At 44.5% G+C, this 15,591-nt stretch overlaps 1 protein-coding gene across 20 annotated transcripts in view; it reads right to left on the reverse strand.

The window, feature by feature from the left end:
• The window catches only part of LOC135897083 (uncharacterized), a 497,858-nt gene that overhangs the window by 463,325 nt on the left and 18,942 nt on the right, over positions 1 to 15,591 (reverse strand). For 11 of the 20 annotated variants that reach the window (XR_011509852.1, XR_011509850.1, XR_011509851.1 and 8 more), the window contains 2 exons: positions 12,389 to 12,450; positions 6,115 to 6,177 (listed from right to left, as the gene is read on the reverse strand). Coding sequence is in view for 11 of the 20 variants with exons in the window: in XM_070529445.1 (XP_070385546.1) it covers positions 6,150 to 6,177; positions 12,389 to 12,450 (90 nt within the window). In the remaining 9 variants the exon portion in view is untranslated. Of the gene's footprint in view, positions 1 to 66; positions 373 to 2,469; positions 3,439 to 5,646; positions 5,824 to 6,114; positions 6,178 to 10,942; positions 11,018 to 12,388; positions 12,514 to 15,591 lie in introns of those variants that run through there. The other 9 variants (XR_011509854.1, XR_011509858.1, XR_011509857.1 and 6 more) reach the window with 5 other exon arrangements.

Consider the following 15,591-nt stretch of genomic DNA (forward strand, 5'->3'; position numbering starts at 1 on the left):
AGGGGCAAACATGTTCGCTCGCTACCCGGTCACGGTGAGTCGGACTTCTGCGATTTGTCGCGCGCCCATTGGCATGTTTTGTGGATAGCAACTTGGCTAGCAGGCATTGATCTATGAAACGTGCAATAAATTCCCTTGTGATTGTTTGCACTACTGTACTGTCGTCCCTTTGACCCAAGAGTAAGGGATGAGAATCCCACAGTCTAGAGTGCAGAAACAGTGCATTGCACTGTGTATTAGTGCCTTCTGTCAGAGGTACAGCTGTCTCGAGGCTGTTTGGCATCCTGAACTGTTTGCCAATTAGGCGAATCACTGATTACTGCTACAGTCAAAGGTGCTTTTTCTTGGCGGCAAGGGGTGGTTCCCTGAGGACTGCAAAAACAAAACATTTAGAAAATCAGGCAGTCAAAAAAAAATAATGCATGCCTTTTACTGCCATTTAAAGGGAGGTGCTAGTCGAAAACATAACAAGAACCTAGAACTATGAAACCCCAGCTGTTTACATACTCTCTTCGGGTAATTTCAAGTACTATATAAATAAGTTTATAGCAACTTGCATAGGTTTTGTTCTGTACAACGACAATGTGTAAAACGTAGACATTCTTGCCCCCACTTTTTTATCTCTAAACTTCCATAATTGCAGACCAGTGATGGCGCATAATCCTCCAAATCAACTGTAGAATACTGAAATATGTTACCGAAATTGATACCAAAATTGTTATTCACTGTTATGTTTTAAAAAGTGCATATAACAAGTGTTAAATTAGAACCTGTGAAACCATTTCAAAATGTTTAGACAACCAGTAAGTGTTACTCAAGATTTTATCTTAAGTACATAAGTGATGTTGAAGATCAACCCCTCAGTGGTGGTGGTCAAGACAGTTTAGGATTTCAAGCACAAAGTTGTCATTCTGGAGCAGTTTAGGAGCAGAATTTTTTTTTCTACTTCGTGTTCCAAAAGATTTTGGGACACTTGGAGTAGTACAGAAGTAACCTAGCCATTTGGTGGAGCTTGTTATTACTGTGCAGTCAGTAAGTGCTGCTCAAGAGTGAAGCAAGACACAAAGCCAACAGCAACCAATTAAGCTTGCCTTCCCAAGGACGGTATACCATGCACATCATGTTGCAAACATTTTTGTTTGGATAGGCAAGGAACTTAATTTTGTACCCGCCCTAGTTGCTTAGTGGCTGTGGTGTTGGCCTGCTAAGCACGAGGTCGCAGGATCGAATCTCGGTCAGAGCCGCCGCATTTCAGTAGGGGCAAAAGGCGAAAACACCCATGCACTTAGATTTAGGTGCACGTTAAAAAACCCCAGTTGGTCGAAATTTCCAGAGTCCCACACTACGGCATGCCTCATAATCGGAAAGTGGTTTTGGCACACAAGACCCCATAATTTAATTTTTCTTAATTTTGTAAACCAACCACAACACTTATTAGGCTTCTTGGTGCTTGTGCTGTAACAGAAGAGAGTATGTATGTGTGTAAATAAAGAAATGTAAATCATGCCATGTTACAATGGCCCCTTTCCACTGCTGGTATGCTTCACCACGATACATTGCATAAGCTTCTTTCCGTAGCAAGCTATATTGCAGCAAAATTGACGCTTGAAGACCGGCATTATACAACACTCAACAATGGTTGTGCCTTCCGCACTATGAAGGCAAAGCATTTCAGCATCCAAAATTTCAGCTGTCCTTATAATTAATTGCTACTATGAGGTACGTGGCGGTGTTGCAAAGATACCCCAATTCTCATGCATGCCCAAAAAATAGTTTGTTGGGTGTATTTCTGCTTGGTAATGAAGACGGCTATAACAGTGCACATTGGTGACACAACAGTGGCCAAATGCTCAGATTTCTTTTAAGTAGAGTGATGTGTGCTTTTATGACTTTGGTGAAGTTAGCATCTGAATTTGCCATACACACGCCTGCAAGTTATCTATTTATTAAACTCACGCACACATAATATCACTATAATGAGAAATGCATAGTGTTTTAGCTGTTCCCTGCAGTATGTTTTCTGACAACTGCTTTGATGATGGATGGATGGATGAATAAATTTCTTGCGGTCCGTTGGTACATGCGATTGGTGCGCAGCGGGCCAATCCCACGTCGGGACAGAGAGGCCATGCCCCTCCGCCGCGTCGCAGGCTCGATGGACAGCCCAGAGCTGTGCTTCAAGGTCCGAGCTGTGTGGAGCTTGGTCCCACTCTCCCTTGGTGGTCCCGGCACCAGGGGGCAAGCCCAGAGCATGTGATCAAGGCTAGCTACATCCTTACAGTAGAGACACGCATTGTGAGGGTGCGCATCCAGAAAGGTTTTGTGCAGGAAGGCCGGGCATGGGTAGGTGCCTGTCTGAAGCCACCTGTACATGACTTCTTGTGCTTTATTGGGTGCTTTTATTACTAACTACTAATGCTAACATTACTAACTTGTAATGCTGGGTGAGATCGTTGTAAGTGACGAGGGGGTCGCGCTCGCTTGCCCATCCTGCCGAGAGGGAGTCCGGGCTCACACGGTGAGTTAGATCTTGTGTGGTGTCGTGTGCTGTCTCGTTGAGGTCACTTTTTAAGAACAATATTTGATCACGAATATACTCTTAATGCTTCACACACAAAACAATTTGTTACCTTGTTGTGTCCATGAAAGGGTTGTATTAAGAATAATTTTTGGCAGCCTTGTTGACAGTTTGACAGCATTAATCAGTGAATCTTTAACAGGCACTCTGCAACACTTTTTCAAGAAGGAAAGCCAACCTACTCAGTCTCCAGCACATGCGATTTTACATTTTGTCACAATCTTAATGCAGCTGGCACATCTGGGTTCAAGCTTATATAGTGCTAACTTAGGCAAGTTGGCACATGTTGCAGCACTTCATTTGTCTCCTTTATGTCCTATGTGTTGTAATGTTATGTTTTTTATTCAAGCTCATACTTTTGAGCAGCAAGCAAAATGCAGTTAACTTCATTCCGTTAATTCGACTCTGACAGGACTGATGAAACAGATTGAATTATTTGGTGGGTCAAATTTAAGAAGATGCAGAAGAAATGCCAACACGCATGACTGATTTATTTGCCATGGTTTACGTACAGATTCTAACATGCCCCAGAGTGAAACACACGCCCGCTGTCTGTGTGTCCAAAGTGTAAACTAGCATAGAAAGGACAAAAGCCCCTAAAATGAAAGAGAAATCAAATGCGCACACAATTTCTATTTTTTAAAAAATGGACAAGGGTCCAATGTGTTGCACATTGCAACCAATTTTCCAAAGTGAGCTTCGCCGCAATACATTCGTGTTATGCGGTAAAGCATACGAAAATTGCCAAGGAAGTTTTCTTAAAGATGGCACATTAGAAATGGGTAAATAACACAATCAGACGTTTTGATCTGTGATTACTGCTTGGAGCTCCTCCTGGGCAGGCAGAAAATAGGCATTTCCTGCAGGAGATAAAGTCTATTTAACACATCTACTGTCCTCTAAGGTATGTCACCAAAGGGGTCGCTTATTGGGTTCCCTGTAGGGGTCGGCATGCATGCCGACTGCTCAAGTTGGAATTATTGGGTGAAGGCCTATTTTAGTATCAAAATAACTAAAGTTAGGACCTATAGAAATGCACGTGTGTTGGCTGGGACTTTCAGCCGGGATCAAAGTCTACTGTTCTGCAGCCACTGAGCACTGCAGTATGCCAATATTCTGCTATGTGTAGTAGGAGATACATTCTCGCTGCGAAGTCCACTGCCTTATATATGGTACAGTCGACTTCTGTTAATTCAACTCCGGGTAATTCAATCCTGGCCAAAGGTCTTGGCCAGCAGTCATACATTTCTACAGTCCCGAATCTCTTATTTTGATCGTAAAATTGGCCTTCGCAGGATAATTTGAACTTGGAACAGTGACTCGTTGTTGACCCCTATGGTGAACCCAATAGCGACCCCTTTAGTGGCAGCACGTCTACCTCGGCGATGCTTAGGAAACAATGTATGCATTCAACACGTGTGATCGCGTGTCAACAGCTCCCATTTATGCTTGCCCTAGGAAACTTTTCAAGCAAGAACCATATATCACAACGTTTAATTACGGTATTTACCCGATTCTAATGTGTGCCTCATGTGTTAGCACTAGTAGAATGCAATAGTTGTACACTTTTCTTTTCAATGACACCCGCCGTGGTTGCTCAGTGACTATGGTGGGCTGCTGAGCACGAGGTCGCGGGATCGAATCCCGGCCACGGCGGCTGCATTTCGATGGGGGCGAAATGCGAAAACACCCGTGTACTTAGATTTAGGTGCACGTTAAAGAACCCAGGGTGGTCGAAATTTCCAGAGTCCTCCACTACGGCGTGCCTCATAATCAGAAAGTGGTTTTGGCACGTAAAACCCCATAATTTAATTTTTTTTCTTCAATGACAGTGGTAAGCTCCCAGCCATAATTTGGTAATGCCTGCCATATGCATATCAACCCATTTTTATTCTTAAGTAAATTGCCTTTTCATGATCGGGGTCCCTTGCGAGCAACTGACCTAGGTAAAATTACTCCTGTACAGGCTCTAGAGGCTGACTGGCGATGTGAATTCTTGAACATTGTCTTCTGCATATTAATCTTCAAACACACTCTAACTCTTTTTTGGTCAAGGTCCTCAATCACTAGTAATTTGTCCCCACTGTTGCCGAGATATTCACCATTGATCTGCAACTGCAGATTTGAAATGGCATTAATCAAAGTCAACACCGCCGTGCTATCTCGCCACCTTGAATTGACACTCTCACACACAGATCCACTGGCCACTGTAACCACCATGGCGGGAACGCTAGGCCTAGGTATGCTATTACGGTTCTTGCCATTCAGTGCTGTCTTTTTCATTGAAAGAATTCACCGCTGTCAGCAATGGTACCCACTCTGCCTCTGCAATCCTCGTAAAGCACGGCGCGTTGCATATTGCTGGTCCTCGAAAGGCAGCTTTGCCTCAGCACAGTGATGCTACGCGGTGAAGTGTATGGGACGCAGCACATATACATGCACTTGCCGTCTCCTGTCACAGTGCAAGCACCTATATGCCTAATAAGTGTACTGGCAGACCTTCAGAGCTTTTTCGGACGTGCCTGTGGCGATTTGGGCCCTTAAGGGCAGTAAAAGACATGCATTCATTTTTTTCAGACATTGTAGTGGCCCTTAGGGACTCTGAAAAATCGGACTGTACAACTGATCAAAAGGATGCTTCAAATGGTCCATGGGCCGAACACGCAGCGGAACGAGGACAAGAATAGGAAGGACCATTGCTTTGAGGAATGACTGGGAAAGGAACTGTGCCGCCTTTTTGAAGGAGCTTGAGCTCAAAAAGCAAAGTGTTGGCTGACACTAAGATGCAGGTTACCCACATCCACACCAAAATAAACCCCTTAAACAGTGCAGTGAAATGCAACACTGAGGCATTATGTGCAGTCTGAGAGTATCTCAGGACAGTTGAGGTTGACTTTCCACTTGCTTGGAGAATCTGATATGTGACAAAGTTCGGGCATAATACCAATGAGCTTGCTATCAGTTGATACAAATAGCTCTATTTGCTTTTGTATGCATCTCTTTTTATTCGCATTTTAAAATGTTCGACTATTTGCCCTGAGCTAGACCACTTTTTTTTTTACAGTGAAGCTGTCTATTGCGAGGATCTGGCGGATCGCATCCGCGCATAGACCAACAATTTTTCATACGATGGGCCGATCCTGAAGAAATTGCAATACCAGGCCAACCCGAGGCAGAAGTGAAGCAAGCATTAAGCACTCCCGATATGTGGGCTGATCCCGAAGGTCGTGAAATGCCAGTCCAACCTGCGGCGGAGATGAAGCAGGCTTTAAGCACTCCCCACACATGGGCCAATCCCATAGGTAGTGCAATACCAGGCTGACCCGCAGCAGAGGTGCAGTTCACCATTAAGGGGCCCACATACGCAGCTTCGCTGGTCAGCCTTCACAGAGTAAAGGGGCACCGAGTTTCTTTCGAAGATATTTTAGTAGCTGTGCATTTTACAAACCCCTCGTTTCAGTTTTCTATTTTGAATAAAATAAACACTACTCCTTACTGTTCAAACTGCATTGTTTTTATTTTTTTAACATGCTTACCAGAGAGTGACAGCATCAGGTGACATGGTGTCAGCTCATCTTGACGTGAAACTTGGTGAAAACCTGAAAAAAATCGGGGAATTTGAAAATGTCAACTTGGTAGACACGTTGTTCTTCTAAGCATGCAGTATGGCACATAAGCCTGGAGGTTAACGAAGAATCTCGAGAACACGTTAAGGACCGTACAAAGAGCAATGCAATGATAAATGTTAAGAGACAGGAAGAGAGCGGTGTGGATAAGAGAGCAAATGGGGATGGTCGATATTCTAGTAGACATTAAGAGGAAAAAATGAAGCTGGGCAGGCCAAGTAATGCATAGGGTAGATAACCAGAGGACCATTAGAGTTGCAGAATGGGCGCCAAGGGAAGGGAAGCTTCGCCAAGGATGATGAAATTTGAAAGCACAAGTTCGCATCAGCTAGTGCAAGACAATGATAATTGCAGGGAGGCGCCTTCGTTCTGCATTGAACTTTAAGATAGGATGATGATGATGGTGAATGCGTGCAACTCTTTAAAAAGAAATTTGGGCCGGAAATAGCTTGCACAGTTCACCACGACACGAAACCAAATTCGGATGTATTCCAGCGAAGCTAACTTATGAAAAGCGGCCACCATTGTGTAATCATCTCTATTTCATTGTTGGAACAGCTTGCGAAACATAGCATGATGTGTTGGAAGGAGCCCCGTAACTTTTTTTTCTTTATAGCCGGCTATAATATGCACATGCTGAATTTTTTATAATTAATGCTATGTGATGTGCAAATTAAGCAGCAATTTTATCCAGTATTAAAACGTACCTTAGTGTAACAATACAATGAGAGACGTAATCAAGAATTTGTATGTATGCACATCTGAGTGCGCATGCATGCGTGCTGTCATTCTTGAGTGCACGAAGACGTGAAACTGGTCTTAGTGCAGCTTGGTAGCTCATAGTTTGTGAGGGGATTCGTAATGGCAGTGCTCCACCACGCCACAATGCAGCAGTCAACGCTAATGGTGTATCCACACGACGGACGGCTCCGCGCAAGTCTGTGCCGCAGACGCTTAATCCGCCGCCCATCCAGACGATGGACAGACTGAGCAGACGACCGTGCCGGAAAAATAAACATGGCGGCACCACCCGAAGCGACTGCCATCCGCCTCGAACCTGTCAAGTCGTCGTCCACTGTGTGACCCGTAATTTTCAAACTGAGGCTTGTATTTGGTTTAAATTTGTGTCCAGAAGCTTCGACAGCAATCCATTCATGATGAGTGGACACCGTTTCTGAAAGAGATACTCAGATTCTCGGCGTGTAGGCTTAGAGTGGCTGTATGGCTGAACATGGCCTCGACGATGTTGTGGCGGCCCGGGCGGATCTCAGTGGACGTAAGTTATTATGATTGCTTGTTTCTACTCACTCTAGATGGCGCCATCGGTGTAACAAAGACTTTGTCAGACTGTCATATGTGTTTTTCACTCTGAATGAAAATGGCAATCGAAAGGAAACGACGGTTGGCCGCAATGGCTGTGGTTTTGTCCAAATTGGATGATGACGAGTGCTTGTTTCATCGAAAGAGGTCTTGTTACGCTCTCGTGTCCGCGTTATCGGTGAGAGTCATATCCCACAACGCGGCGAACTGCTCCACGAGATGTAAGAACAAAGTTACCTCGTCCGCTCAGGTTCATTTCAGTCGCTCTTGTGCGAGTCGCACGCTCGCGAACAGACATGAATGGTGTCAGCAGCGATGAAGCTGTTTCAGAAAGATCCCAAAGCCGTGCTTGTTGCCAGACTGTAGAGCATGCTAGGCAAAATCCGCAGCGTTCAACTCCCAAAATCCGGATGCGAAAAATAGCACGGCATTTTCAGTCCGTGGGGGTCGCGGACGACGCGCGGACGGTACAAATCCGTGACGCGTAGTCACGTCCGTCGCGAAAAAGACGGATTTCGTCTGTCGTGTGGATCCAGCATGAAGAGAGGAAATGCTAATCTTACCGACACTGCACATGCTCAACAGGCCAGTGAGAGTGCTGACACGTGAGCTTGAAGCTCGCCAGATCCATCTAACAATTTGTGCGTCGTACATGACAGCATAATCAACATTTAATCATCGATTTATTTCAACTACCATGTACGTCGACGTTGTCTCTTTAGTGTTGACCCCCTCCCCTTTTTTCTTCGAGGATACTTCTGACAGTGAAAAATAACACTGAATGTCCACATCAACAGGAACGGGCATAAGATGCAACCACTTGCGACCTTTTTAACAGAAGCTTGTATTGCCTCACTGGTGTCGGTGTTACCGCACGAAAAAACCCAAGCTGCGCAAAAATAGAAATTGCTTATCAGGCTGCGGATTCGAACCACCGACCTCCGGATTGCGAGACCACCACGCTAACCGATTCAGCCACCGTCAGTTCATCAAACGCTGCCTTTAAGGTGGGTAAGTAGAAGCAGCGCATGGCATGAGCCAATCACGGGCGTCCCCTTCCTCCAGAGGAGGGAAAGGGTGTGTTCGCGTGTTTGCTCGCCTGACACCAGTTCAGGCCCAGCAGTCAGATGGGGAGGCCGCGTTTGGTCTGTTCTGCCAAAGAGCAGGCTGCATTGAAGGAATGGCAGTGGGAGCAGGCCACGTGTTGTGCGTTTGGCCAAAGAACAGGCAATGTTTGATTGATGCCACCGGGAACTCATTCGAGAAAGGGGTCGACGTTGATGTGCCGCTCTCGCCGTGAGGCGTTACAAAGAGCAGCAGATCCCAAGCTTTGCTTGCACCCCGCTTCACAGCAGTGGAAGGGCAGTAACTTTTTTGGCCTCCATCCTTGTGTCATAGTCCAAGCATGCTCTTGCTAAATAGAATCATTCTTGGCAACTAAAGGTTAGTGTTTAAGTGCAATTACAGCTCGTCATTGGAACAGTCTCCAGGACTTCAGAATTTCACAATAAGTAGAATACCATTTTGTTGGTAAGTACCACGGCAGAGATAGTGACCTATAGGTAAATACTGAAAGAGCCATTATTCAGTAAAACCTTATAAATGTAAAAAAATTCGGCCTAGTCTAGTTTAGAGTAATTGGCAAGGATACCTGTTTTGCAGTCTTATTCTAGTGAAGGTTTAGCACTACAGGACTGTGCCAGTTCCATTCCAACTAAATCTGCCCAATTGATGCCATTATAGATTAACGTTACTGAATATATTCTGCAATCACATTATTTATTCATGAATTACACTTGCGCAGGTAACATGCATGTACTGTCAAAAAGAGTAGATATGAGAGAGATTATACAGCTAGCAACACACTGCAAAAATAAAAGGTCACAAAGCGAATATGTTCTCGTTAAACAAGCACAACATTATCTGCAATGTTGTCAGAACTTCAAAAATAAGTTTTTTGTTGAAAGGCACAACTAGTAAACAACTATAGTAAGAATTTCATTTAAAGTTAGAGAAATAGTACAACTCTTGGCATTCTGGGGAGTTAAAAAGAGTGGAATTAAGAAATCTCAACTTTGTCAAGTAGGAATGAAACGGAGGGCCCGCCCCATTCTGCAACTTTACCGTGGACCAGTGTCACCAACATGGCAAGTAAGAAAAGAAATTTGGGTATTTCATGGTGCGTGTAGATCCATAGACTTTTGTTCCCAACGGTATCCTTTGATGACATGCCCAGGCTTTTTTTTTTCTAGTCACTTGTTGCACTTTAATGCGATAAAATCTACTTGAACCTCTTGTGGTCGCAAGATCTGCAGGCGAGCTCGTTCCCTCAATCGGCTGCCACCACCCAGCCTCTACTCAACCATATCTTGTGAACATTATATACATTTTTTTTTGCCTCCTAGCATTTTGGGTGATATCCTGAGTGATGAAAACAAGCACTTCATAAAATCAGCAACATCTATCATTACGACAGATTCATAACAATAGTGCAGCCACTACATTGTTTTAGCTTTCCATACTAAATAAACTCACTGGGTCTGCGTTAGTGTGGGCAGGGGTAAGCTTGCACACGCAAGTTTCTGGTAACATTCATAACAAAGCAAACAAGCTTTCAGGACTATAAACCTTTGAGTCGCATCAGCTACGTGGGAGCAAAATATACATTCAAAAAAACAGGAAAAATAGGCACAGTGTTATGTGCCACTAATCCTTTCCTAAAAAGCTGCAAGAATTTTAGGCGGTGTTGATAGAACTATAGCATGGCACAAAACTGATGGTGCTGTGCATTTGGTCACTGCAAGCAGCTGTACATTGTTAACCTCTCTGGCCAATCATGTCTGCTGCAGAAGCATCCCTGGTATGTCTCCCAATTTCAAGGTACTTGATTTAGTGCAGTATCACTCTTTGTTGGCCTTTTTATCAGACTGACGCAGAAGTGGGAGCACTGTACACTGTTCACATTTTCTTTGTGCGCAAAAGATAAGTATGCGTTGCATTCACCACTAAGAGAATGTATTTAATGCTGTTCTTAAGTTTACAGCACATGACACAGGTATTCATGACAAATCTGTGCATGTCATACAGACCGCTGAAATTTCAAATGAAACACCACTTTCCTCCCTCTCGAGAAAGCGCCACACCCAGCCAGAGTCAAGGCAACACAAACAAAATAGAGTCTTAAAAGTGTCGCTCGCCATGACGCATTACTTAGGTAAATCGCCCAATTCAGAATGCGCAATGCCACGGTGGAAAATGTGCCATGCAACAAAACCGGATAAGAAAAAAAAAGTGGGTGGTGCTAGTCACGTGAACCCGATGTGGTTCTTCGGCTCAAGTATGTGATAAGGCGAGGAAGGAACGTCGCTCGCGGAGGCTACTCGAGGCAGAGTGTCTCTCTGTTGGCAGTCACGCTCACCTCATGGTGGTGTGGTAAGAGGGCATTCAATTTCTGCTGTCTCCTCTAATAATAAACCAGTTTAAAAGATTATTTCTGTAAAGAAATGCCAGAAGTCTGAAGTCGTTACTCCAAACATTCATCGTGGATATGAAGTCCAATGCATGTGGAACTGTCGAAAGTGGTTCACTCATATTCTTCTCATCTACTTTCAAGAAATTTCACACTAAATTGATGTAGACCTCTGCATTGTCACAAACAGCAGGAAGCAACCTTGAAGTCTGTTTTGAATTCCTCATTAATGCATGAAAATCCAGGATGCAGCAGCCAAGTAACAGTCTCCTACACATAACTCCATCTTCACCTCTGCGTTCAGGCAATGAAATGCAGTTTTTACCATAGCGAGCATGAGATGTTTACTTGGAGATGCAGCTCTTAGCCTGTCTACGTATGACTGTGATATTTAAAAAAGATGCCAGTTATTTAAAACTATGTTATTAAAAAAACATCTTTCATGTTCGAAACATGCCTGGAGGCAATAATAACCAGCTTGAAAAGTAATTATGTCCCATGGCTGTATTCGGGTCTCAAGAAGCTTTAAATTGCAGTGTAAACTAATAGCGTCCTCGATCACTTTACCGGGGCGCCTTGCTCAATCAATCAACCGCACCGACCATCCTCGATCACCGGAAGCGCACCCTGTTGGAGCGGTTTTCCATTGCCCCGTCTCGCACCGAGAAAATCGGCGGTGCGCCAGGGTGCAATCCCGGCAAGCACTGCGGGACGCGCGCGCGCACTGCCGACTGCAGAACCGTGGATGCTCTGGCCTGATAGCTGCGGTTGCAATGGAGTTGACGGAATTAGCCAGTGGAGATGTCGGCAATGAGAAAGGAAGCGCTGCTAATTGCCGCAATCGATGAGCTTTTTTCAAGTTCTTCTGACAGCGAAGACGGCATGCTTATCGACCTCGTCCAAAAACAATGTGGCGAAGAGCGGCCGAAAGTGGACAGGTTCGTTGAAAGGGTCGCCAGGATTATTTATAAGATCCATTGGTGTTTGCTTGCAACCAGGTATGTCGAAGCATGCAGTTTGACAAGGTTTGAGCGCTTGCCGCAGATGCTCAGCACCTGCAAAGAACAAAATGTACGCGCGCGCGCGTTCGCGCATGTCTTGCACGCCAGGGGCAAAATAGCGCTGCATGCAAGCACCCTGCAATGGGTGCAGTTTTGTCCTCGATGTTGACCCTCCGCAGTGCGCCACCACGGCGGTGCAAGGCGCACCATTCTGGTTTCAGCGCAACCCCGGGGCAAGGTGATCGAGGACGCTATAAAACTTGCTAGGGGGCCTGATGTAAGGTCCTCAAAAAACAGGCCAAACAGGGGGCTAAATGTTTCTTCAATAGGATAGAAAGTTTGCGCTGGAAAGTTAACACCAAATATAAATGAAAATATATTACTTCAGACTTACCACCAGACTTTCACAATTCGAGTCTTGTTCTCCAAGGTGCATTGCCATTCCGACTTGTCCAGCTAGAGAGAAATGCAGTTCGTATTGCCTCCACCAATGTGTTGCACATGCACATGTGATGAACTCTACAAAATGAGAGCAGCATTGAAGATAAACTGAGCAGCTGAAAGTGCACGCACTGTTTCTTCTACGCACAATATGGAAACTAAACAGCAGGGGTAAATTTCGTTAGAAGATTTGCGTAACACTTCATTCCCGTTCATATTGAAACATAAGTCGACTCTGAATATAAGACAACCCCTACTTAAAGACATCGCATTACAGTTCCCTTTATAATAGAAAACTACATGTTCTATAAAAAATTGGGCACTGAAAGCACCATGCCCCACCCCACTTTGCATCAATTGTTTCGCTTAAATCTTTTGTGTACCCAGGAGAAATTCTAGATTCTAAGCATTTGTTTTAAATGTAACGAACCTCGTCAAATTTGGTGCAGTGGTTGCCGAGAAAAACGAATACTTTGTTTACATGTATTTAGATTGGAACACCCGAGCTAAAGCTTCCTCTTAAACGCGCCCGCCACGCGGAGACATTGCCGAGCCCGAACCGAAGGAGCAGTATGGTACCCACATTTTGTCTGCTGGAGGCGCCGCCAAATTATACTAAACAAAGAAACATTGCGTACACTTAGTACACGTACAAATTTCCTCTTTATAGCGACAAGGTAGGGGACTGTGGCTAGCAGTGGCAGCCGGCTTTACCTATGCGCCGCCAGTCTGGTTTCTCAGACGTGTAACGATTGCGACAGTGTACGCGGCGGAAAAAGCACCTGGGACCCCTGCAAGACCAGACAAAACCTTGCCTCTGTGCATTATCGAACTCCTTCTCATTACCGTTAAACAAAACTCGAGAACGCAGTCAAGAATTTCGCATTGAGGTGAGATAAGCAACTGTTCAATAACTAGAATAAATACGTCCACTTGCCTGTCTGTTCACGCCAATACCGCAAGCTCTATTCAGAAGCACGAGACGGGCGCTGAAAAGCGTCGAGACATTTCACTCGGCGAAATTAACCGCTTGCATTTCCAGTGTATTAACGATGTCGACGATGCAGTCGGCCATTTTGGGAAGTTTTAGGCGTGGATCGGCTTGGCTATTAGCCCCGAGAACGAACACGAGCGGCGCTGCGAGCGCCGCTCGCGTGACGTCAGGGCACGGACTCGCGCCTGTCGTCTGCTACAGTTCGGGCGTTGTCCGGGCGCTTTCTGCGGTGTTTTCGTTTGTTCGCCCTCGTTCTCTCTGCTTGTATACTTATGGTGGTCGTCTCAAATATATTTTTACGACGTCTTCCTTTGAGAACATTTATTCAAAGAGCTAATTTCTTAGACAACAATGCAGCTTTCGAAGGCAGCGCTACAGTGCCAGCCGAAGCGACGCAGACCAGCCCATTGCGGGTTTTTCATACGCGGATAGACAATCGCAAAAGCATAGCCTATAGGAATCCAGTTATGATACCATACCTGCCGCGGTGCAACAAGTATGTCACAAAGCTGGCTATATATGACTTCTACAGCAGTCACGTTGATTTTATTCCGCTAAAACAGGTTTGCTCACGACGAGTAGTTCATGGTATAATACCGAATTTTTTCATTTCCTCACAGAAACGCTCGGCAGTAGCACGGGGACTTAACTAATACTGGAGCTTAGATTCTACACGCCTCACTTGCTTCTTTACCTGCTTGTCAACACTAGGCGGTTCTTCACGCGTTTATTTTTTATAAGCGGCGGAAACTTGAAGTAAATGAAGGCTTACAGCTATTTACATAGTACAAATGGGAATGTACCAATATATATTCCCTTTTCCGTGCTACACGTTCAACTCACCTCTTTAGAGCACGTTTGTTAATGATTAATAATGTATGTTATGTTCCTCTTTTTTTGTCTATGGTACCTAGTGTATATCATTTATTTATTTCAATGCCGCAGTGTGTTTTGCATTGTTATTGTGGAAATATTTCACTGTTCTTTCATATATTGTATAACTGCAATGTTTTATGGCGACTATATAAATGTAATTTATATGGCGCTTGATGTGTTACCCCATGCAGCCATATTGTACCTAAGGGGGTGAGGTTACCTCAAGCCGCGTCTGTGCGGCTTTTTTCCCTCATCCACCTCCATTTACCACTCCTCTGTACATGTGTGTGTGTAAATGGAAATTAATAAATCAAATCAAACTCATTTGAGAAATTTACTGGTGCTTGTTGCTTGAGGAATATACATGACGAATCTGTTTGGTGAACTGACACAGGCTACTCGGCCCAATTTTTTTAGTGAAGCATGCCTGCTGGACCGCATAGCTGCAGCCAGAAAGAAGTCGAAGCGTCAATGACTAGTAGTATGGGACATATTCAAGATTTCGAAATTCCCCCGGTGGAGGGTCAGAAATCAAGTGAAAGTACATGCAAGGCTTGTGGTGCTTTCTTTATGAATGTTTGAGATTGGATTGGAGCAAACTTAATTTAGCCTGCAAGGTTCTCTTTTATGTACCGACGAAGCGAATTGTTATCCGTTTGTATGATTAAATAACGCTGGATCGAGACATCATGAGACAGAAGGTGCTTGAATTTTCCTTTTGTAGGCAATCTAAGCTGCGGTGTAGTAGCTCGAGAATACTTTAGCCATTCCAGTTGGCGCTGTAAAAAAATGCTTTATGGTTTTAATTCGAAGTTGTAGTGAACTGATGGGTTTCGCGATCATAGCGTGCCTCGCTATACGGACAGTCGATTGCTACCGTTACGTGATCAGGAGTGTGCCATATTGTCGATAAAGGCTACTGAGGGCCACTATGAAACATTTCATGAATTTCAATTGAGTGGCTCTCGATCTTAACAATGAAACTTTTCTCTCAGGTGATTGCTACTATGGTGTTTGTGGATTAACTATGTAAATACTCTACATGACGCGCCGTCGTGTTAGCAGCCATGCATGAGCAATTTGTTTTTTGGAGGCCTGTTTCAGAGGGGGATGAAAGTAGCAGCAAAGTTTTTCATAAGAAATACGCGCCTAACTATTTTTTTACGCATTAATGAATGGGCATATTTGAATAGAACAACACACCAGAGTAATAGGAATCATGATGACAGCTTCGCTGGGCAGTGTCTTTCTAACATCGGATAACATGTTGAGGCCAATTACCAAAT

Source organism: Dermacentor albipictus, unplaced genomic scaffold (assembly GCF_038994185.2).
Source record: "Dermacentor albipictus isolate Rhodes 1998 colony unplaced genomic scaffold, USDA_Dalb.pri_finalv2 scaffold_22, whole genome shotgun sequence".
Lineage (NCBI taxonomy): Eukaryota > Metazoa > Arthropoda > Arachnida > Ixodida > Ixodidae > Dermacentor > Dermacentor albipictus.